General features: G+C 39.7%; 1 protein-coding gene across 2 annotated transcripts in view; it reads right to left on the reverse strand.

The window, feature by feature from the left end:
- Positions 1 to 23,787, reverse strand: part of LOC124170007 — a 90,256-nt gene that overhangs the window by 29,197 nt on the left and 37,272 nt on the right. Inside the window, exons 4-5 of one of the 2 annotated variants that reach the window (XM_046548692.1) lie at positions 16,608 to 16,799; positions 247 to 364 (exon numbers count right to left, since the gene is read on the reverse strand). In XM_046548692.1, the coding sequence (XP_046404648.1) occupies positions 247 to 364; positions 16,608 to 16,799 (310 nt within the window). The remainder of the gene's footprint in view (positions 1 to 246; positions 365 to 16,607; positions 16,800 to 23,787) is intronic. The other variant, XM_046548693.1, reaches the window with a different exon arrangement.

Raw genomic sequence — 23,787 nt, forward strand, 5'->3', positions numbered from 1 at the left:
CCTCACAGGGCGGCAGCAGGGGAACCAGAAATACGGCATATGGTGAGATTTCCCGGCATTCATTCTTACGCGTCGCGTTTTCGCGCGCTTGAAAATTTTCACTTTTCAATTAATTGTGAAAAATAGATATCGTCATTTAAAAATCTAAAAGTGTGAAATATGTACTCCAGGAGTAATAATCTTTCGATTTAGGCAATAAAAAAATAATAGGAAACCACCCTATTGGTGAGTTTGCCTACACATTACCTATGCTCTCATCCAGCCTTCGCTCCAAATACTGTCTCGGGATCTGCTCTTCACTCTCGCAAGGAACGCCAGGAGAATGATGCTCAGCTGGTCGCATGGGCGAATTGCCATTGTGAACCTGAAAGTCAAAATTCTTGAGATTAATTACTAAACAAATAAAAATGTGGCAGCTCGATTTCAATATAAATATTAACGAAAGCTTAAATAATAAGTTGTTAAAAAAATATACGTTAATTTTACAAATTAAAACATGCATACTTTCTTTCATCTTTTTTAACATTAAATACGTACATATAAATAACGTACATCCTTCAGCGTCAGCTTGTTGTTGTGGACAAGTTTCGCTGGCTGTCCTGCCAGCGTCTTCAGGTCGAAGGTGTCAGCTGTCGGTTTCTGCCTCGCTTATATACTGTAGGCTGGATGGGAGCTGCACTGTGATTGACTGTCTGAGTGGGTGCTTCTCTCTGATTGGCTCTCTCTTTGATTACTCTTATCCATGCGCTGTGAAGGAAGTATCCATCTTCTCTATTGAAATTCAACCGTATTTTTTGAATTTCTATTGCTTCCCTGATTTGTCTAGGGAAGTATCGGCACTCCTCAACTAATAGTTTCTTCTCCTCAAATTTGATGTCGTGGCCATGTTCCGACCATGCAAGTTCGGCGATGGCAGTTATAAGCGAGGCAGAAACCGACAGCCGACACCTTCGACCTGAAGACGCTGGCAGGATAGCCAGCAAAACTGTTGTCCACGAACCAGCTGATGCGGAAGGAAACCATGAAGACATGCAGATATCAAACCATCGCCGCGGAAACCTACATTCTAACATTAAATACGTAGGCTAATTACTGATACCTCGTTAAAAATCTGGTTTTCTAGGTTGTACAAAACATCAATAGATATACTGCGAACCAAAGGGAAGAAATGAAACATCAAATATGCCCATTACCAATGCATGCACGAGGCAGAGAGCTCAGGGAAACATCTCATAATAATCACCAATTAAAATTGCCTAAGGTCGGAAAGTTTCCTTCCTTTGATAGGGCGTTAATAATCCTTATTTAAGCCAAATGCTACCTGCTAGCGGCCTGCGTTGTATCAGCGCTCAATGACTCGTGCCAAGGTCTCCTCACACGGCAACAGCGGGAACCAGAACGACATCACACGGGGTTTTGCCAGCATTCATACTTAGCCGTCGCCTTTTCGCGCGCTTGAAAATTTGTCGTATTTGTATAATTTGTATGTCGTATGTAGAATGGTTGTCGACTTACATCAGGGACTCAGATTTGAAATTTCTCGAAATCTAATATAATTTATCATCAGTGCTCGGGCCCATATGTTAAAGATTATGCGAGCATTCAGGGTGAATTTAGATAGATGCACCTAGATATAAGAATTAGATATGGGGAATAAAACACTTTTTTTAAGCATAAAACACAAGCCCGCTTTGGCAAAAAATAGTGATAAATCGCTACCTTGGTTTGACAAGGTTCTAACTGCCCATCAGCTGGTTTTGAGAAAAACCTTGTCAAAGTTTTAAACTGCTCTATTTCTATTATTAATAGGAATTTATATTTGATTTTTGGCACATACACTAGTGATAATTATTACTTTAAGAAAATATGTCATTTATTATATTTTTTTACATGTTTATATGAGTAAGAAAATAAGTAAAATGCAGTCAGAACCTTGTCACACCAAATATTAGTTTTTTCTCCTTGCAGTTGGAACTTTGTCACTGTTCTAAATCTGTTATTATTTCACATAGAGGAATAAAAACTGGTGCAACACATAGAGAAACATAAACTTAGTCATCTTGAGTGAAAACACCAAATTTTGCAAAAATGTCAGTAAGAACCTTGTCAAACCAAGGTAGCGAAATATAGCACTCAAGGTTATAAAGACGAAGTTTAAAGTTTATCTAAAGAATTTTATGCTTTCACGACAAGTGAGAATGATCAACAAAAGTTAAGAGCATGCAACCCGCGTGACACCCTAAGTGTCTGACTGGGGTGTGTGGTGCTCTCGGTGCGATATCTCGGGAACCAAACGGCAGAAATGAAAGAAATTTGAGATGGTACACTGAAAATGTTGAACGAGTCATCACAGAAGACAAAAAAGTGATAGAATAATCCAAGAGTGACATCATCTTCAGTTATGACTGAAAAAAACCCAAAAATACCAAAATTTCTACACTTTAAGTGCGATGCGGCACGTTTTCCCGGCATCCGATTGCAAAAATAATTTTCATAGTTTATTTTCTCACCAAATGGAACAAAACTGGGGGGCGTCCCAAAAGAAATTCGAAAACTTTATTATAAGGACCACTCTACTGGTACATACTGTTATATCCTCAAGGATACGCAGTATAAGCTTTAAAACCACGAAAATAAAAGCTGGTACAATGTACCAGCCCTTATAAGATTTAGATATGGAGAATAAACCTCTGCTACTAAGCCCGTTTTGGTAATAAACAGTGATAAATATCCATTCAAGGTTATATTGAGGAAACCACGCTCCAAGAAAATGGCTACGATCGGGTACTGATTTGAAAAACCTCGCGTAAGGAGGGGGAGAAAAGAGATGTGGCCTTGGACACTGCAATGGAAGACCAGCAAAAGGCAAAGGCACATGCTCTCTTGCCATACGTGGCTGGAACGTTGGAAAGAATTGCTAGAGTTCTCGCCAAACATGATGTTCTGACGTGATTTAAAAGCTTGAAGAAGACCTCAGACCTCCTCCGGAGTGAAAAAGATCGTCATCCATCAGATATCTATGAAGGAGTGTATGAAGTAACGTGTTCCTGTGGTTTATCATACATCGGGCAAACATCTAGATCACTCAAATGCAGAATAAAAGAACATCTAAAGGCAACCGAAAAGAAAAATTATCGTCTGTCTGTGGTTGCAGAGTGTATTCATGGTCGGAACCCGGGCACGTCATACTTTTCAAGGAATCGAAAATCATCGCCAGGGAAAATAAATATTTCCCTAGGTTGATAAGGGAGGCGATTGAAATAGCAAGTCACCAAAAGAACTTCAATAGGGAAGACGGCTATCCTTCATCCTCATCTTTCAAACGGCTTTTCCAACAATGGAATTCAAATCAACGGCCGCCTGACTAGCTATATATATATATATATATATATATATATATAAAATCTTGATGAAAGCGCACTAAGCGATAATATAAATATGTGGCCGAGTTCACCTTCAGCATTGAGGATAGCGGATCAATCCGCTGAAACGTCTGAACGTTTATTTGTGAGTGTCCCTTTTTTTTACGTGTGTCTATGTTTTAGTAGTACAATTTTTGTTCGTTCGCCTCGATCGGCCACATATTTATATATATATATATATATATATATATAAGGGTCGCAGATCTGCAGATCGTTTGGACCCGAAGACGGGAGCTGGAACGTGCCCGAAACTGTCGTCCACAATAACATGAATCAATGCGGTGTAAACCCGGAAGACCATCACCAATCAACTAACCGCGGAAGCCTCCGTAATAAGTTATATTGAGGGAATTTAAAGTTTATCTAAAGAATTTTATGCTTTTATGACGAGTGAGAATGATCAACAAAAATTGAGAGTATGCAACCCGCGTGCCACCCAAAGTGTGTGACTGGGGTGTGTGGTGCTCTCGGTGCGATATCTCGTGAACCAAAAGGAAGAAATGAAAGATATTTGAGATGGTACACTGAAAATGTTGAACGAGTCATCACAGAAGACAAAAAAGTGATAGAATAATCCGAGAGTGACATCACCTTCACTAATGTCCAAAAAACACCCAAAAATACCAAAATTTCAAAACTTTAACCCTAATACAATGCAAGGTGAGTCTCTTGGACTCATCGCATCACATTTTTGAGAATTTTATTATGTTATTGAAATGTCGGCATGTTGTAAATTCTTTACTTCTTCTAATTGTATTTTTCATATAAATTAGAGTAATTCAAACTTCTGTCGGAATTAAAGTAACTTAAAAAATAATTTTTTTCCCTGAATTCCCACAAATCCGGTCAAGGTGAGTCTGTTTGCACGAAATGTAAAAAGTAATGTGCATTTTACATATATTTGGTTCGAATTGTCAAAATGATGTAAAATTATCATCATGTACATGTAACGATAAATATTTGGTGTTTTATGCAGTGAAAACAGAAAGAATTAGTAAAAAGAGTCCGCTGTACTCGCTGTTTGACTATGTATGAAATTAATAAGTACTGTAAAAATTTTGTTAAACAGAAAATAATCCATTTTATGTTTTAAATGATTCTATAGTGCACAATATGTACAAATTGACGTGAAAAGTATTATTTTTCACTGTTTAATAGTTTAAATTAAAAGCAAAAGTTAAAAGAGTCCATTGGACTCACCTTGCCCAATTTCGTCAGAAAAATATGTTGCCCGCATTAGGGTTAAGTGATATGCAGCACGTTTTCCCAGTGTCCGATTTCAAAAATAATTTTCATACTTTATTCATTTTTTAATTTCACTCAATTCATACTTTAAAAACAAGAACCACCCTAGCGAAGCATGCTACGGAGAATATGGCAAAGAATTCGTAGCTGAATCTTTTGCGCCTTGTCATAATGCGACGGGCATGATCATTTCCCCGCTAAAAGGGGTATATTGATGGTATCCAACGGATTAAAAATTGTTTTTTGAAAAATGAAGCCTCAAGGGGTTGGTACAAAGATAAGGAGATATACAAGAATTTTAATTTATTGATTAGTAATTTTTGGATCATCAATCTCTTAAATTTCCTCTGCACTATAATGAATATTTTTATTATGCTCTGTGTAAAACCTATGAGAGCAAAAAATAGAAAATACAGGAAATGTACTACTCTTAATAAAAGGCATTTTGACTAACATGAGGCATTACGGGGATTATTGCTAGGCTGACAAGTAGTAGATATTTATACAAAAAATGTAAAATATTCAATGCTAATAACAAAAAATATAAGTTTTAACACAGACAGTAATGAACACACACATTTATGTAGAGAGTTTTGAAAACATCACAACTTTAAGATGATAACTTTAATGAGTGGAGGAGACTGAATCAAGCCCCAGACTTCAAATAGGAGTACAGGCGGTCCCCGACTTTCGTACACAATGCGTTCCCCGAAAACTTGTACGAAAGTCGAATGTACGGAAGGCGAACCATTGACTTCCATACTAATTAGGGGTTACGTTCCAAAAGAGTGGAATGTACGCACTAAAACCTTTTTTTCACGGAATTCATTACAATTGACTTAATTTTAATAATATGTTAATAAAACTCCTCAAATCATCTAATTTCTTTCGAAAATACGCAGAAAATGCAAATGAAAGCTTAAAAAACAAGAACTCCGTTGGCTATCGAGTGAAACTTCCTCTTGGCGTTTAAGTTGACATTCTACTTATTACGTCCACTATAAATAAAAGGACATATCAAGTAGCATAAAAAAATGTATTCGTTGAACCCACACTCTGGATACCTTTTAATTTTTACACCAAAATTCGACATTTGGCAGGTGACATTCGTGATCGCGTATATTTCGCATGTTATTCAAAAAAGACAAAAGACAAACGGAATTCGGGTGATATTTCGTGCAATATCGTTGCTGAAGGTTTACATGAATTAAACAGCACTCAAACGAAAGAATACAATTAGAAAGAAGATCTTACTAGTTTTATTTGAAAGCTACTTCATGATGTCTAGTCAACTTCTTTTGAAAAATATCTTCAATGAAGGCCTTCTTCTTCTCTTGACAAAGGAGCCTATAGCAGGCAGTCCCTCTCCCAAATAAATCACCTAGATTAGAGTCAACCAACAATTCCCTTAATTATATACGTTCGTATTGTTTGCATGTACTGCCATTTGAAACAATTGAATGTTGGGATGCGCAATAAACATCGCGGGAATTTTAAAAAAATTACAGACCAACGTCCGAAAGTCCGAATTTAGCGTACGAAAGTCAAGTAAAAGGTGTCAATTTTGAACGTACGAAAGTGCGAATTGTACGAAAGTCGAGTGTACGAAAGTCGAGGACCGCCTGTACTGCCTTCTTTTAAACGACTGAAGTGATTGTGACGACTTAATATTTGGCGGAAGAGAGTTCCAGAATGTAGACGCAGTTGGATGAAAAGATACGAAATATATACTGGTGCGGGCCTGAGGAATTTGAAGGTCAGAAACACGGCGGCTGGAAATTCCAGTAACTTTTTTGCGGGGATGAATAATTCGTAAGGTATGCAGGAGTCTGTTTTTGGAATAAGGAGAACAGAAAAGATCCCAGGATATAATCCCTTTGGCAATGAAGAGGTAACCAATTCAGATCAGTGTAGAATTTGGACAAACGATAATGAGGGAGGGACAGCAGGAGGATATAGGAAAGACTGGTGAGGGCATAGCACACGATAGTACAGTGGAACCTCGTTAAAGCGAGTACGGGCTATAACGAGACCCCCGCTATTACGAGAGATAGCCGATGCACCGTCAATTCACCCTATAATAAGTGTGTTAAAAAATTCGTTTTTACGAGACCCTTTCGGTGTTGGCTCTCGCCATAACGAGGGTTTCACCGCCGGAAGACTTTCATCAAGACTCCTTAACCTCTGTAATTGCTAGCGATCTGTTAGAAATGAAGTTAATGGAGTGCTCAGTCTCAAATTTATGTGGTAAACTGTCGTTCGATAAATATAATGATTGACGAAACAATGCTTTGCATGATTTTTATTCAGTACGGCGCTTATAAATTGTTTGAATAGTTAAGGTAAGGTGGGGTAAGTGCGACCCCTAAATAGCATACATCAACTTTAACTAGCTTAGAAAAATTTTCTAGGCTAGCTAAAAACAGGAGATTCAATGTATAATATGTATGTGAATCACTGAAAATGATAATTACATTAAAAATCCTCTCTCTGTAAAGTGGTAATTTTTATAAATTTTTTCTTACAATCTTGTAGAGGGATCGCACTTACCCCGTACATGGGGCAAGTGCGTCCCATGGCTGATGTGCAATATATTTATACATTACGCGGCACATGGGGTAAGTGCGATTTTCCCAGAAATTCAGCTGTACATTGCTTTTTAAAGTACCAAATTATGTTTAACCATTCTCGAGAAATCAACTTTTATCTTAGGCAATGTAAGTAGATTTTTTTTTCGCGTTTTTTGGTTAATTATGGCACAGTATGGAATTGTTGTTTAACACTAGAACTACCGATGGAGTCATTTTGACTCCTCGCGAATTTTATTTCTCTGCCCTGACTAAAATTTGACGTATTCCGGCCTGAAATTCCGTGACTTTTATTCATTTTTGACACAAAATAAGACTTTGCGATCAAAATAGTTCTAGAAAGTAAAATAGTACACATTTTTCAAAATTTACCTTCGACTACCAAAGGGAGTCATTTTGACTCCCTAATGTATTTTGCTTGTCTTTTCGCCAAATAGTAATATTTGTTCAAGAGTTTATTTCTTCTTATATTAATAACTAATTTAAGTCAATCGATGGCTTAACTATTTAATTATTTCGCTTTTAGGCCAATATTTGCGAGAATTTGAAGGCATTTGTAATTTTACGGGTCCGTGTTTGGAACTACAAACCATATGAATGTTCTGATATCATTTTATCCTGCGATAAAGTGGTGAATATGCCATTCATATTGAGCATTTTCAAATTCATGTGTTCAGAAGCCGTCGTGTCTGCCCCTCATCCCTTACCCCTCCCTTCTCCCCGCCTGTCAGACTCGCGGCAGCACAATACTGTATACACAGTATTGCGCTGCAGCACTTTTATTTCACCCTTGACTACGTGGAAGTTGATTTTCAAACCTGAAAAAGTACCTTTGTATACTTCCATTGATATAATGATGAACCAGGAAAATAAATCAGTAGAATGAAATAAAGTTACTGTCCTAGCATTGTCGGCTCTGACAGCGCTGGCTGCCGCGCGCCGCGCAGGAAAACAGTGCGCTGTCCTTTGCATTAGTGAATCCAGTGAACTCTCTAGTGGACTGCAGAACTCTTGTGAAGTAAGGCTTTCATTTTTCCTGACTGGCAGTATGACCAGAAGAAGTAGGCTAAAGCGTGAAGAAGTCCTTTCTATGTTGCATTCTACACCGGAAGGTAAATCGGAATGCGAAATGAAGATCATTTCATCCCTGACGAAGTCGAAGTTTTTATTCCTCTAAACGTTTCTAGCTAGTCTGAAGATTCCTACATAACACGTTTGAAAGATATGCAGTAATTTACATTTACTTTCCCTTTCATAAGGAGTATCAAAACAAAGATATTATTTATCGGTTCATGTATACCGGCTCACATAAAGCGATGTAAAGCACGCAGACAAAATTATGAAGATTTTACTCTTTTCGATGGGGAGCTAGATGCATGCATAGCCACATTTTATGCCCGCGGAATATCAGGTACAAATGATCTCTCTATTGCAAGTATTTGGGCAAACGACTGGGGAATACCATTATCTAAAATGAACGACTGGGAACCGGTTTGTAAAAATTTTGAATTATCTAAGATTTGATGAGAAATCTAATCGATTCCAGCGGCTCAAAACTGTCAAGTATGCCATCTTTTCAGTAGTGTAGGATAGATTCACAGATAATTACATTGCTTGTTACAAACCTGGTCCGTACATCACGGTTGTTGATCAAATTTTCCCCAGTAAAATCAGGTGTATTTCACTCAGTACATTCCTTCTAAGCCGGAAAAATACGGCCATGAATATTGGTTAGCTGTTGACAAGGATTGCAAATATCTTGCAAATGCCTTCCCTTATGCTGGAAAAGATTATTCACTTCATGCAGATTGCCATTTAGTAGCACTGAAACTAATGCAACCGTTTCTGTAAAAGGGTGAAATGTTACTGTAGATAATTACATTACCTCAGTCAAATTCGCCGAACAGCAAAAAAGCTAGGGTACTAGCATCGTGGGAAAGGTAAATAAATAGAAGAGAAGTACTAAAATAAATGAAACCACATGTATACCACAAGAACATATACTCAGCGATGGCCTATCCACTCGTTGGAAAATACTTCTGATTTAGCAGGTATTCATGGATTGTGTACAAGGTGACTACCTAAAACATTTCGCGCAAGACGCTTTTGAAAAAGCTCGATACAGAGTTGGCTGATACTCAAATTAGATCTCGGCAAAAGCGTGGCGTGTCCAATGCTGCATATTCTTCTGACGGGACTCTGCAAAAAAATATTTCCTGGCAAAACCAAAGTGCAAAAACAATCGATCAGTTTGGAATAGTATGACCTGCCGAAAGTCTTTGTGTGGGCAATTTAAATGAACGTCAATGCTTGGACTGTAAAGCACCTTAGCCAAATGCGTGGCTTATCAAATGCAGTTTTTTTGCTGTATTTAATTATCTTCCCGACTTCCATGTAACCTAGGTAATATTTTTGATCATTCAAACATAACGATAAAATGTGTTGAAATGTCTATGTTTGCTGTTTCATCCAATCACTCTGTGAAAATCCTATTAAAACAACATAACATCTAGGAAAAAAAATTCAAAGCAATACTTTCGAATCTCGCATTTTTTTTAAATATAATTTTTTATTTAAATCACGTCTGAAACAATGCAATAATAAACGAAAATGATAAACTAAAGCAATGTATAAATAAAAACATAGATAAACTGGAAAAATAAACAATTATAAGGTAGGAGTCAAAATGACTCCATTTGGTAGTTCTAGGAGGGGTGTCAAGTCCGGTATTCCTAGTGTTAATGTGTTTTTTTAATGATGGTAACAGTATTCAACTGTTAAAGATTAATTCAAAAGTGTATTTAAAATATCTAGTGTGCATAAAAGCTGAATAAATAAAAAATAATAAAAAATATAAATCTTGCATATGACAACAAATCTGAATACAAACTAGATTGTACGAGCAAAGTAATGAACAAAGAATTTCTTCTCTAATGTAATTTACGTTATTAAATAAAAAAGCAAAATAAAGAAAAACTCATGGTCTTCAACCAATTGAACATTAAATATTTATTAGTTTATTTTAAGTTTTACCCCGAGAAAGATAGGCAAAACGTTAACTTTCCTCGACGGCCGACAGAAGGCTTCGGTAATATTTTTACAACATCTTCCCTGTGTCTGTGCCCATCTGGAAGGGTAAAGGTGACGTCGCAGAATGCTCCAACTACCGCCCGATCCGGCTTTTATGCCACGCCATGAAAATATTCGAAAGAGCAATTGATGCTAGGCTTAGACACATTGTTCGCATCACACCCAACCAGTGTGGATTTGTAAAGGGGAGTGACACAACAGGCGCAATACACGCAGCTAGGCTGCGCTTGGAGAGGCACCGAGAGAAGAACAAGCCAGTGCATATGTCTTCCCTTGATCTGGAGAAGGCCTTCGATCGCGTGCCACACGACCTTATCTGGCATGCCCTCCGTTCTCACGACATCCCTGAAGTCTAAGTGTCATGGGTGAAGCTTCTCTACACCAACGTCACCAGCTCCGTCCATTGCCCATCAGGAATATCACTGCTTTTCCCAATCACTGTTGGCGTCCACCAAGGATCGGCCCTCTCTCCGCTCCTTTTCATCCTGTGCATGGATGCAGTCACAGCCTGTCTCCAAGAATCACATCCTTGGTCACTACTGTTCGCCGATGATGTCTTCCTTGCCAGCACCACCAGACCCGAGTTACAGCAGCGAACTCAACTATGGATGGTACGACTCGACAACTATGGGTTGCGATTAAACACCAAGAAGACTGAGTACATGGAGTGTGGACCTCAAACCGATGGCACGATCAGCATCGACGGCGAGGACCTTGAAAAGGTCGAGAAGTTTAAATATTTGGGCTCTGTCATCAGCAACGATGGAAGCACAACCGCCAACACACGAGCTCGAATTAATGCAACATGGCTGAAATGGCGCCAAGTGACTGGCGTATTGTGCGACCGTCGAATGCCCGAACGATTCAGGGCTAAAGTATACAAGACCGTAGTCAGCCCAGTGGCCCTAAATGGAGCAGAATGTTGGCCAGCCACAGCAAATCAAGAACAGGCCATGCATGTCATGGAAATGAGGATGCTGCGATGGATCCTAGGCATCTCCCGCCTGGATCACATCAGGAATGAAGACATTCGGAAAAGAATGGGAGTTGCATCGATCACAGACAAGATGCGGGAGGCTCGACTGCGGTGGTATGGGCATGTGGTGCGTAGTGATGAGAACTCCGTGGCCAAAACAGCAATGTGACTGAGTACTGAAGGACGCCGACCACGAAGACGACCAAAGATGCACTGGCTCGACAAAATTAAGGCGGAAATGAAGACCATCAACGCCACGCCAGTAGACGCCCTGGATCGAGCCAAGTGGAGAAGACTTTGCAGAACAGCGGACCCTGCAATAGCACGGCACAAACGCTAGGATGAAGAAGAAGAGATCTTCCCTATGTATTTCGCTGGAATCCTCATTCCGTGGACAGGTGAAACTTAATTCAGTTCCAAAAAATGTCCTCAAAAAGAAAACCACGGCATCACCTTATTCAGATTATTAGGGATAATTCTGTAGAGTAGGGATAATTCTGGAGATATTCAGATTAATATCTTCAGAATTATCCCTACATAGTGAGCAACTGACTTTTTGCTGCTGAATCTAGCCAGAATCCAATCTCCACTTTGAATGTTAGTCACCTAATTTGTTAAGCTTTTTCGACTCATGCTATCTTGTTTCAGGCATTAATACCATGTCGTCTACGTCCTCCTCGTCAGAAGACACGATATCCAATGCCCTATCATAATCAATCAACAAACTGAAATAAGCTATCTTAATCAGATAAACCTTCAAAATAAAAGTTGATGAGAGGACTCTAATTAAAAGACCTGGTTTTATAAACTTCGGTGTTTTGCAACATTTATTTAAGAAAGTTTAACGCATGAACTGCCAGAGAGAAACTAAAAGTTTAACGCAAGAACTGTTAATCAGAAACTAAAAATTCAATCCATACTTCAGCCTCGTAGCCTGGGGTAAGTGCGACAGGGGGTCGCACTTACCCCAGGCAACGGGGTCGCACTTGCCCCGGAAGGTAGGAATGGATGGTTACGACGGGGAAAGTGCGACCCCCCATCTAAACTAAATATAATGACCCGAGTTCCTAAATTTAAAGTAAAGCAAGGAAAACCAATCCATGAAGAAGAGAAAACAAGATATAGTTCTTACCTAACACCTCCTATGCGTTAATTCAGAGGGAACTGCGGTATAGCCTCTTCTCACAACCAACTAAGACTACGAGATGAACGGACGGGTATAATTCCTAAGCATGTGGAACGAGAAATTAAGGGATAAATATTACAAAGTCGTTGGCTCTGGTTTCATAACTATGTGAAGAATATGTTGCATGACCGCCACCTGCTTCGAGAGCGGAAATACGATTTTCCTGAAGGGGGGTCGCACTTACCCCGCAGTCGCACTTACCCCACCTCACCTTAGTCGTTATTTGAGTAAGGAAATTTAGTGATGCAAAAAAACATCGCCTTTCGTCTGGATTTATGCTTACGTTTATCGGATAGATGTTTATCTGTCGCCGCACCACTCCTGTTCCTGTATATCTGTTCGCAACAGGAATATTGGCTATTATTTGCTCCACCTCCGGTAAAGCGACAATTCGCTATAGCGAGTGTTTATTGGTGCACCGTGGGGTGTCGTTATATCGAGGTTGCACTGTAAATGCTACCCCATGGGTCCATGCATGGACGATTCGGGCATAACATCATTATAAAATTCGAGGAATCAAGCGAGATGGAGTGGAATTGATTCATAATGAAACACTTACTTGCAATTTTCCACAAAAATAAAATTTTTACTACGACTCGAGTTTCAATGATACTACATCATTTTCAAGTAACAACTGAGAGAGGAGAAATGGGGTGGAAGGTCCTCAAGGAGCTGGTTGGAATGGATAGGGGTGCAAGGTGGGGGGGGGGGGGGGAGGAGAGGGGAGAGTGGAAAAACCAGAGGAGGTAAAAAGGTTGGGATTTGAAGGGTTTTTTCCCGGGTTAACAAACTTGAACATAGAAATGAATGCATTTGAATACACGTGGCGGTCTTCCTATCTTCGGGTGTTTCCGAGGGCCATTAGATGCCTTGGAACAATTAGAGATCTACCAACATAAACATTCCCAGGTTTCCCTTCTCAATGACCACCTCTACCTTTCAAAATCGCCCTTGCTTGCCATTAAGTTCCAATAGTGCGTTTCCCAGAAGTGTTAAAATCCCTTCTCCCCCCCTCCTGTCGCCCACTCGACGTGAAAGAGATCCCACAAGAACCATGCAGTGAATCCTAACCGCCGACCCCCCGCCCCCCACCTACACACCCTCAGAAGAACGCACCCCCGAAGACCCTACTAATCCTCACGGCAGCCCACGGGCACAGAAGACGTCTTTCCCCCCCCTTCCACACCATTCACGGATGGCCCTCGGAAACACCCGATGATAAGAAGACAGCCACGTGTATTCAAATGCATTCATTTCTATGTTCAAGTTTGTTAACCCGGGAAAAAACCCTTCAATTCCCAACCTTTTTACCTCCTCTGGTTTTTCCACTCTCCCCTCTCCCCCCCTCCCCCCACGCCTTGCACCCCTATCCATTCCAACCAGCTCCTTGAGGACCTTCCACCCCATTTCTCCTCTCTCAGTTGTTACTTGAAAATGATGTAGTATCATTGAAACTCGAGTCGTAGTAAAAATTTTATTTTTGTGGAAAATTGCAAGTAAGTGTTTCATTATAACATCATTAATTCCCGTAAATGTAATCCCGCCTTTTTTCCAGCCCCATAAAGTGACTATCCACCTGTGTGCATTAACATATTCCGTGAATTTGTTCCATTCAACGCCGCTTGAGAGAAAATTCCCCTTTGATCCATGTGTCAATTGTACCAATGCAATCCCTATGATTAACCTTTTCCCTACTAAAACGTGTGGACGTTTCTTGATCCGGGAGCATATTTCTGTCTGAGATTTTCCTGACCAAAAGAACGAAAGCCATATATGTACGTTCCCTAGTTCTCCCCCTTTTATGACAGTCGCGGGCAGGGTTAATAAAAATCATGATTTTTTTATATTTAAATCAGATTTTATTTAATTTAAATGAGATTTTTATGATTCTCCATTCATCAAAAATTCAGTTACAGTGGAACCTGTTTAGTACGTTTCTTAAGGGACCACAAAAAATGAACGTAGTAACCAGGAAAACGTGCTAACGAGGAAAGTAAAAAATAGCAGTCGGGTAATTGCAATCTGTGGAAAAATCGTCATAATTACAATTACTATCGGTAGTTTTCGTAGGATCGCCTTCCTGAACTCTTTTCACCTTTAAAATAAAGAAAATGGGCGCTACATTGAAAAACAACACCATGTGATTAAAAAATCACGATATTTCATAGATTTCCCGAAGACATGAAAACGGCGTCTTTCTCCCGTGATTTATCCTATATGTATTTATAGAAAGAGGACAAGTATAGCTAAGTCATTTCTTTTTTGTCACAGCATACTCGGAAAATATAACAACAACCCTGAGTATGCCAACGGGTTCTTTTTAAACATAAAAATTGGACAAAATTATATTAACCTTAAATTACGGCCACAGCCGTACACATTCGCGCTTCTGGAATAAAGCCATATCGATTGTTATAGCGATCGATATATCGAATAATAACACGCAAGATTATTAGATTACGAGGTAATTACAAGAAGATTTTATATTATACAGTTGAAATTTACTTTTAAAATTTGTTTAATGTCGTCTGCTTTCGTGCCGAGATCAAGTATTTTTAAGCTAAGCTTCGCGTGGAGATCCAGAGCATCGTCTGCTCCCGCAGCAGTAGTCAAATACGCACGTACTACGTAGCATTGACGTCGTGCAGTACTGCTTTAGATAAAGTGGGAATTGGATAAGACTCATTTCTTCATCATGATAACTCGTGCAATAGCAACAATTGCCCACTCGTGAAATTTGTACGCAGTGGGCACTCCAGAGGCAATAGAAGGTGAGGAGCTCGGGGTGGGGAAAATTGGGGCTTCTCATTGGCTGCAGTTTTGCATAGTCAGACATTCCTGATAAATGGCCGCATTTTATTATTCATCACGTCATAACAATTGAGAAATGCATTTGGATAAATCACGGTCGAAGAAAGAGATGTGGAATGAATGCAAGAATTTTAATGGCTATTAATAATAAATTAAATCATGAATTCGGAGCTTTACGACCCTTAAGAAGATACTGGAGAACGAATTGCGGGTTGCGTCACGGCTAGCAATTTAGCGTACTAACCAGGAAAGCGCAATTTTTTCAAACGTACTAACTAAATACTTTTACCTGTATTTTGTTCCGATGGTACCGGGACCGAGAGAAATCATCGTACTAAGGAGGAAAACGTACTAAGGAGGAACGTACTTACCAAGTTCCACTGTATTTGCAAAACTGACTATTTGGGCAGCATATTGGAGAATGATCGTTTGCAGAAACAATAAGAGGCAACATACTCTAAACTTAATACAACATTTAGTCAATCAGGGGAGAGAACTATGGAAATGCCAATGGTATCAAATTGAAAATTACGCCAGCATAATATAAAATTGGCATTGGAAGTATCAAATGTATATATTATGCGGTTCTAAAGCATATGAAGTTTAGAAAAATTCTGTAATTGCAACTTTGTATGGTGCCTCCGCTTAGAAGTTAAATCAGAAAACAATTTTTTTTTTCAATGGATACACTAGTATTCTAACCAAAGCCATTTTTTTTTAAATTCTCATGTTACATGCATTCCTACAGTATCATTTCTATTTAAGAGCCACCATTGTGCTGATAACTGTCGATTCATTGTATTAATTAAAAAATAAAAATCAAAATTATACACTTACAGCTTCCTTTTCTTGACTCTTTAAAAATCAAACATATAGATCACATTATGATTTAAATCACCTAATTTAAAAAAATAAAAATCAAGTGATTTAAATTGTGATTTAAATCAATCAACCCTGGTCGCGGGTGTACGATGTCTTTATTTCGGGACCCAACACTGCGGGGTATGGGCTTTACCGTTGCAATCCGGGAGGAGGTACCCTGACCCCTCGTCTTTTATTACCCCTCTTAGCGGTAAATAGACCGCAAAATATAGGTCATGCAATTGTTTATCCAGTCAGTTTTCGAAATAAATATTTGTTCTTTTCTCATGAAATATAAACAAAGAATTGAATTCTTTGTCTTTTGAGTCGTGTACAGCCTTCTTTTAAACGACTGAAGTGATTGTGGCGTCTTTACATAAGGAGAAATGCAGCCAAATGAGTGGTGCTAGATCATGCAAAACACTCACGTGCATCGAAGAAGACACGGCAGGGAGGGAAGGCGGCCTCTCTCGCACAACCATCGGCTCGTCTGGCTGCCACCGAGCCTCCTCCACTTCATTGCCGTCGACCCCAGGGGTGCAAAACACAGAACAACTCGCAGAGCCTCCACCCCTCGGGTCGCAAAAGACATGATCTCCCTCCAGGGGGACACACACGGCCTGAAACAATGGGCCGAGTTGAAAACGTCTGCTGACACTTGACTTATTATTGAAGTTAACCTCTTTTTTCCAGCCTTTATATCAACTCACCAACCTGTCTGTCTGTTTGTCTGGTACAAATCTTGTAACTCAAATTTGACTCACTTCCTGTGAAGCAAAAACGCTGAAATTTTGCACACTTCTTCATTTCCGATGACAATACATGAAAATATAACTTTTCTCTCCAACCCCCCTTTAACCACCCCCCAGTCAACCTATAGCCCCCCAAAACATGTTTTTGATCTAAGAAGTTCCAAATGGTCGATTTTCGTGTTTTGCGACCACAGTAAAAGTTATCCACTTTAGGCATATCCACATAGTAGGCATTTAAAAGCATAGGGGTGGCATTTTGAAACATAGGGGGCTTACCATTCACTGAAAATTTAATAAATATAGTGACTTTTTTAATACGTCACTTTTGGTTTTTCGGGGTCACTGAGTTTTTTTGCTTTATGTCATATATAAACGTTGCTCATCCCCTGTAATCTAAATATAAAGGCTGGTTTTTAAAAAAATATTTTTTATAAGAGCTTATTTTCCTTCTATCATCCAAGTATGTAGACACAGGGAATAGGTAGCACGCGAAGACTATTAAACAAATGGTGGAAAGAAGACTAAAGAATGTTTATAATGCAACCTAAGTTTATTAAGCTATTAATTTGATTAATAAATCAGCGAGTTCAATTAACTTATTATCATTTTTAAGAATTATAACTATTTAGTTGAAAATATTTTTCACAGCCTCGGGCGATTCTGAACGAATGTCTTTTACTAAGTCCTATTAAAGGAAAGTCCTATCCTCTTGTGGATAGTATAACAACAAGAGCTTTCAAAATAGGGCAAGAATAGGAACATTTGTGAAAAAATAAGATTACATCAAAGGAGGAAAATATAAAAAATACAGTACTCTGCAAACAAAAAAATTAATTTCGTCGCGAGTATAGAGTCAATGTCGCCGACTCATGGCCCAATAAAGCGGCATGCTGTCCCAATTAAGCGGAGAATACTCTGGGATATTCCTATCTATTGGGTTCTGTTCTTCAAGATCTGCCCCAAGTACCCGGTGGACCCATTAAACGGAATCTAATGTACATACTTTAGCAATCTGTTTCCCAGGCATTACTCTGCACAGGAGAATGCATATCTTTCACATTTTATTCAAAAAAGACATGCAGGATTTGGTTGATATTTCATGCAATGTCGTTGCTTAATCCATTTAGTGCTATCCTTCTTCCCGCGGTACAGTCGAAAAATGAGTAGGGTATTTTAATGAAATGTAGCAACTAGGAAAAATAAACATTATACATATAGTTAATTTTTTAGATATCTTTAAGCGGTATTTTTTTAATTAATGAGATTATAATTGGACAATAATCAGAAAAATTTTTACACGTTTACTGATACATAAGTTTTTTTACTTCAATGTCCTCAAATTTAACAACAATAATGTAAAAGCCGATATATCCTCACGCCACACTTTTCAGCCGAGCGGTAAAAGCCGATATATTGGCGCTCCGCACTAAAAGGGTTAATAGCAATTGTTTTAACGAAATGTTAACTTAAATCAACAAAATTAAGTGTTGAAGTTTATGAATAAGCAAAGGGTTGTCAAGGGTAAGAAAAAGTTGTTGACTAGTTACCAGTGCAGTTGAATGAATAAGTTAAAAGAAACAACAACATCGTGTACAATAAAGAAGAATAATTGACCTACTTTACTTCATGTTTAAATCTATTTAACCCTTTCACTGCTGTTCAATCTCCGAAAACCTTCTCCTCAAATGCAGAGTAAAGATTAAAATGAGTTTCGTGGTTGCCATGGAGCAGGTACTTCAATAATGGGCGTGGTAAACCCTCCAAAGGGTTGCTAATAAAGAACCCTTTCCTCGACGAGCTCACCCACGCAGGACCGACTCATCGACCCTACCAGCGGGGGTCGAAAAGTGACCCCTCTACATCTACTGCATCTACATCCGCTCTGACTGCAATTTGAAAATCTATCAATAAATCCATTCATCAAAAAATGATTTTTTGCATCCCACTCCTAACAATCAAGCAATCAAGTATGTCTTTGAACCGTGTTTCTGCGACGAAAAATAGCAATTTTGTTAACTTTGATAGAAACGTGGCTAATCCCCGACCCTTTCCTCGACGAGTTGGGTAAAAAGTTGTTGACAAGTTACCATTGCTGATGAATAAATAAGTTACATTACTCATGTTTAAATCTACAGTGAGTCCTCGTTCAACGTCACCCCGTTTAACGTCATTTCGCAATAACGTCACGAAAATTTTGAGACCGTCATTCGTTTATCGCACCTTTGCTTCGCGATAACGTCAAGTCTTTTAAAATTCGTGCGAGAAAGAAACGCGAAGCGGCGGGCGTTGCAGGTTGTTCGTTTTGTGGGCGGTAGTACAGTCTGTCTAAATGAAGTGTAAAATGATATGTTTATTGTTAATTGCGATTATGGTTTAAGCAAATTTTTTGCAAAATGAGTTCTTAGGTAGGTGCACAAGGTTTTACTTGACATAATGGCTTTCAGGAACCTAAAAAGTGATTTCAAGGAATTTTTCCACGTAGAACTCTGAGTTTTTGTCATCATTTTTTTTGCCGTGTTCACAATAATTTGGTTCCTGTAACTGCAACGATGTTTCAGCGATGATGATGCCCAGGCGACGCTCGCCCGGGCGGCCACCATAGCGAAGCCGAAAAGCAAATGCGGGAAGATACAAAAATGGAGAAGGATTTACGTCAGTGCTGCTATTGTCGTTGATGAAGACAGGAACTCGTATTCATGCGATAGTTTGGCATTCCCATCGCAAAAAATGCCCCAGATATGATACGCTAAAATTTTTTCACGTAGGAATTGTGAGGTCTAGCAGCCGATATTCACTTTTTACATTGTTTCTTATGGGGTATTATGTTTCGATTAACGTCATTTCGTTTATCATCACATTTTTCAGGAACGGTAAGTGACGTTAAACGAGGACTCAATGTATTTAACCTTTTCACTGATGTTCAATCTCCGAAAACCTTCTCCTCAAATTCAGCGAAAAGATTAAAATGTGTTTTGTGGGCCCATGGAGCAGGTACTTCAATAATGGGCGTGGTAAACCCTCCAAAGGGTCCCTAATCCGGGACCCTATCCTCGACGAGTTCACCCACGCAGGACCATCTCATCGACCCTACCATCCTCCCTCCCCAAAAGTGACCGCTCTGACTGCAATTTGAAAATCTATCAATCAATCCAATCATCAAAAAATGATTGTTTGCATCCCACTCCTAACAATCAAGCAATCAAGTACGTCTTTGAACTGAGTTTCTGCGATGAGAAATAACAATTTCACTAACTTTGCTAAAAACGTGGCTGCGGACCACAGGAAATAGGCCATTATATGTACATAGCAAAGTTATCAAAATCGTTACTTCTCATCGCAGAAACGCAGTTCAAATACATACTTAATTGCTTGATTGGCAGGAGTGCGATGCAAACCATCATTTTTTGATGATCAGATTGATTGGTTGATTTTCAAAATGCAGTCCGAGCGGTCACTTTTGGGGTGGGAGGCCCACCGCTCGGAGGGTCGAAGAGGGGGGCCAGCGAGGGTGAGCTCGTCGAGGAAAGGGTGTTGGATTAGGGACCCTTCGAAGTGCTTCAGCAAAAGTGCATGGAGGAAGAAAAAGTACGTCCACAGCAGTCTGCCGTGCTAACGTACCAGGTACGTCCACAGCAGTGAAAGGGTTAATGCCATGTTCATGGTGCCCAGCTGTTCAAAGCAGAAAAATCTACATCTACATAATACCCCGCAAGCCACCTAAAAGGCATGTCGCTGGTGGTGTTAGGACACAAGCCATATACACATAAAAAATGAAGTGCTCTACGAAGTTGGGACTAGCATTTATAAAAGTCCTTTATGGTTTGGGGGAAAAACAAATTCCCATATACAGTGGAACTTGGTTAGTACGTTCCTCCTTAGTACGTTTTCCTCCTTAGTACGACGATTTCTCTCGGTCCCGGTACCAACGGAACAAAATACAGGTAAAAGTATTTGGTTAGTACGTTTGAAAAAATTGCGCTTTCCTGGTTAGTACGCTCAATTGCTAGCCGTGACGCAACCCGCAATTCGTTCTCCAGTATTTTCTTAAGGGTCGTAAAGCTCCGAATTCATGATTTAATTTACTATAACTAGCCATTAAAATTCATGCATTCATTCCACATATCTTTCTTCGACCGTGATTTATCCAAATGCATTTCTCAATTGTTATGACGCGATGAATTATAAAATATGGCCATTTATCAGGAATGTCTGACTATGCAAAACTGCAGCCAATGAGAAGCCCCAATTTTCCCCACCCCGAGCTCCTCACCTTCTGTTGCCTCTGGAGTGCCCACTGCGCACAAATTTCACGAGTGGGCAATTATTGCTATTACACGAGTTATCATGATGAAGAAATGAGTCTTATTCAATTCCCACTTTATCTAAAGCAGTACTGCACGACGTCAATGCTACGTAGTACGTGCGTATTTGACTACTGCTGCGGGAGCAGACGATGCTCTGGATCTCCACGCGAAGCTTAGCTTAAAAATACTCGATCTCGGCACGAAAGCAGACGACATTAAACAAATTTTAAAAGTAAATTTCAACTGTATAATATAAAATCTTCTTGTAATTACGTCGTAATCTAATAATCTTGCGTGTTATTATTCGATATATCGATCGCTATAACAATCGATATGGCTTTATTCCAGAAGCGCGAATGTGTACGGCTGTTGCCGTAATTTAAGGTTAATATAATTTTGACCAATTTTTATGATGTTTAAAAACAACCCGTTGACATACTCAGGGTTGTTTTTATATTCTCCGAGTATGCTGTGACAAAAAAGAAGTGACTAGCTATACTTGTCCTCTTTCTATAAATACATATAGGATAAATCACGGGAGAAAGACGCCGTTTTCATGTAACTGTCTTCGGGAAATCTATGAAACATTGTGATTTTTACTCACATGGTATTGTTTTTCATTGTAGCGCCCATTTTCTTTATTGTAAAGGTGAAAAGAGTTCAGGAAGGCGATCCTACGAGAACTACCGATAGTAATTGTAATTATGACGACTTTTCCACAGATTGCAATTACCCCGACTGCTATTTATTACTTTCCTCGTTAGCACGTTTTCCTGGTTAGTACGTTCATTTTTTGTGGTCCCTTCAGAAACGTACTAAACAGGTTCCACTGTATATCTGTTCGGCACAACATCTCGCTTGATTTATCGCTTCTATCAGACCTGGAAATGTCTACATCTACATAATACCCCGCAAGCCACCTAAAAGGCATGTCGCTGGTGGTGTTAGGACACCAGCCATATACACATAAAAAATGAAGTGCTCTACGAAGTTGGGACTAGCATTTATTAAAGTCCTTTATGGTTCGGGGGAAAAACGAATTCGCATATCTATCTGTTTGGCACAACATCTCTCTTGATTTATCGCTTCCATCAGACCTGGAAATATCTACATCTACATAATACCCCGCAAGCCACCTAAAAGGCGTGTGGCAGGGGGTGTTAGGACACCAGCCGTTTACAACTAATAAAAAAAAAAAATTAAGTGCTCAAACGAATATAGTCTGAGGTTTCTGCCTGGCCCTCCGCCCCGAGGTGCCCGCGCCCCCCCCCCCCCTCATCCTCCTCGACAGCCGACACCATGAGGCATCCAGGGGTAGGTGACTGGACCGAGCGACTGGAGCCTTGGAACCCAGCGGAGAGGGTGCCAGGGGCCTTCCCACCATCCCCTTATAGGGAGGGAGACATTAAGGTCAATTAGTGTATTTGTCATACTCCTCTCTAACTCCATTCTCAGTTTTCCCAAGCCCCGTGACTGTACACCCTCCCTCCATCCCCTTCCCGCCCACCACCCCATCCTGCCTTTCCTATTTAAGCGTAGCGCACTTGATATTTTTGTACCTGATGATGCTGAAAAGCGAAACCGGTAGTATTAATAAATGTAAAATTGTGGAAATTGCTCCTGCTTTTTCATTTTCATTGCTCAAACGAAGTTGGGACTAGCGTTTATTAAAGTCCTTTATGGTTCGGGGGAAAAACGAATTCGCATATCTATCTGTTCGGCAAAACATCTCTCTTAATTTATCGCTTCTATCGGACCTGGAAATATAGTGTGGCTCTAATATTATGTTCTCTGTGTCGCTCTTGAAGATATCCATTCTCAATTGTTCAAGCAGTCTAAGCCTAGCGCACAGCCTCAGAGTATGACGTGCCCAGGTTCCGACCATGCATGCTCTGCAACCGCAGAAAGACGAAAATTTTTCTTTTCAGTTGCGTCAAGATGTTCATTTATTCTGCATTTGAGGGATCTAGATGTTTGCCCGATGTATGATAGACCACAGGAACACGCTACTTCATACAGTGCGTCATAAATATCGGATGGGTGATGAACTTTTTCACTCCTGAGGAGGTCAGAGGTCTTCTTCACACTTTTAAATCTCGTCAGAATGTCATGATTGGCGAAAACTCTTTTGATTCTCTCCGAAGTTTCTGCGACGTTAAGGCAAGAAAGCATATGCCTTTGCCTTTCGCTGGTCTTCCCTTGCAGTGTCCAAGGCCACATCTCCTTTCTCTTCTTCCTTACGCCGATTTTCTGAATCAGTTCCCGATCGTAGCCATTCTCTTGGAGCGTGGTAAGGAGGTGTTGTTTCTCTCTAGCGAGCAAATCTACATCCGAGATGGCATTTGCCCTTTGATACAGTGAGTCCTCGTACTACGTCACCCCGTTTAACGTCATTTCGTGATAACGCCATGAAAATTTTGAGATCGTCATTCGTTTACCGCACCTTTGCGTCGCGATAACGTCAAGTCTTTTAAATTTCGGGCGAGAAAAAGGGCGAAGCGGCGGGTGTTGCAGGTTGTTCGTTTTGCGGGCGGTAATACAGTCAGTCTAAA

This window comes from Ischnura elegans, chromosome 13 (genome assembly GCF_921293095.1).
Source record: "Ischnura elegans chromosome 13, ioIscEleg1.1, whole genome shotgun sequence".
NCBI lineage: Eukaryota > Metazoa > Arthropoda > Insecta > Odonata > Coenagrionidae > Ischnura > Ischnura elegans.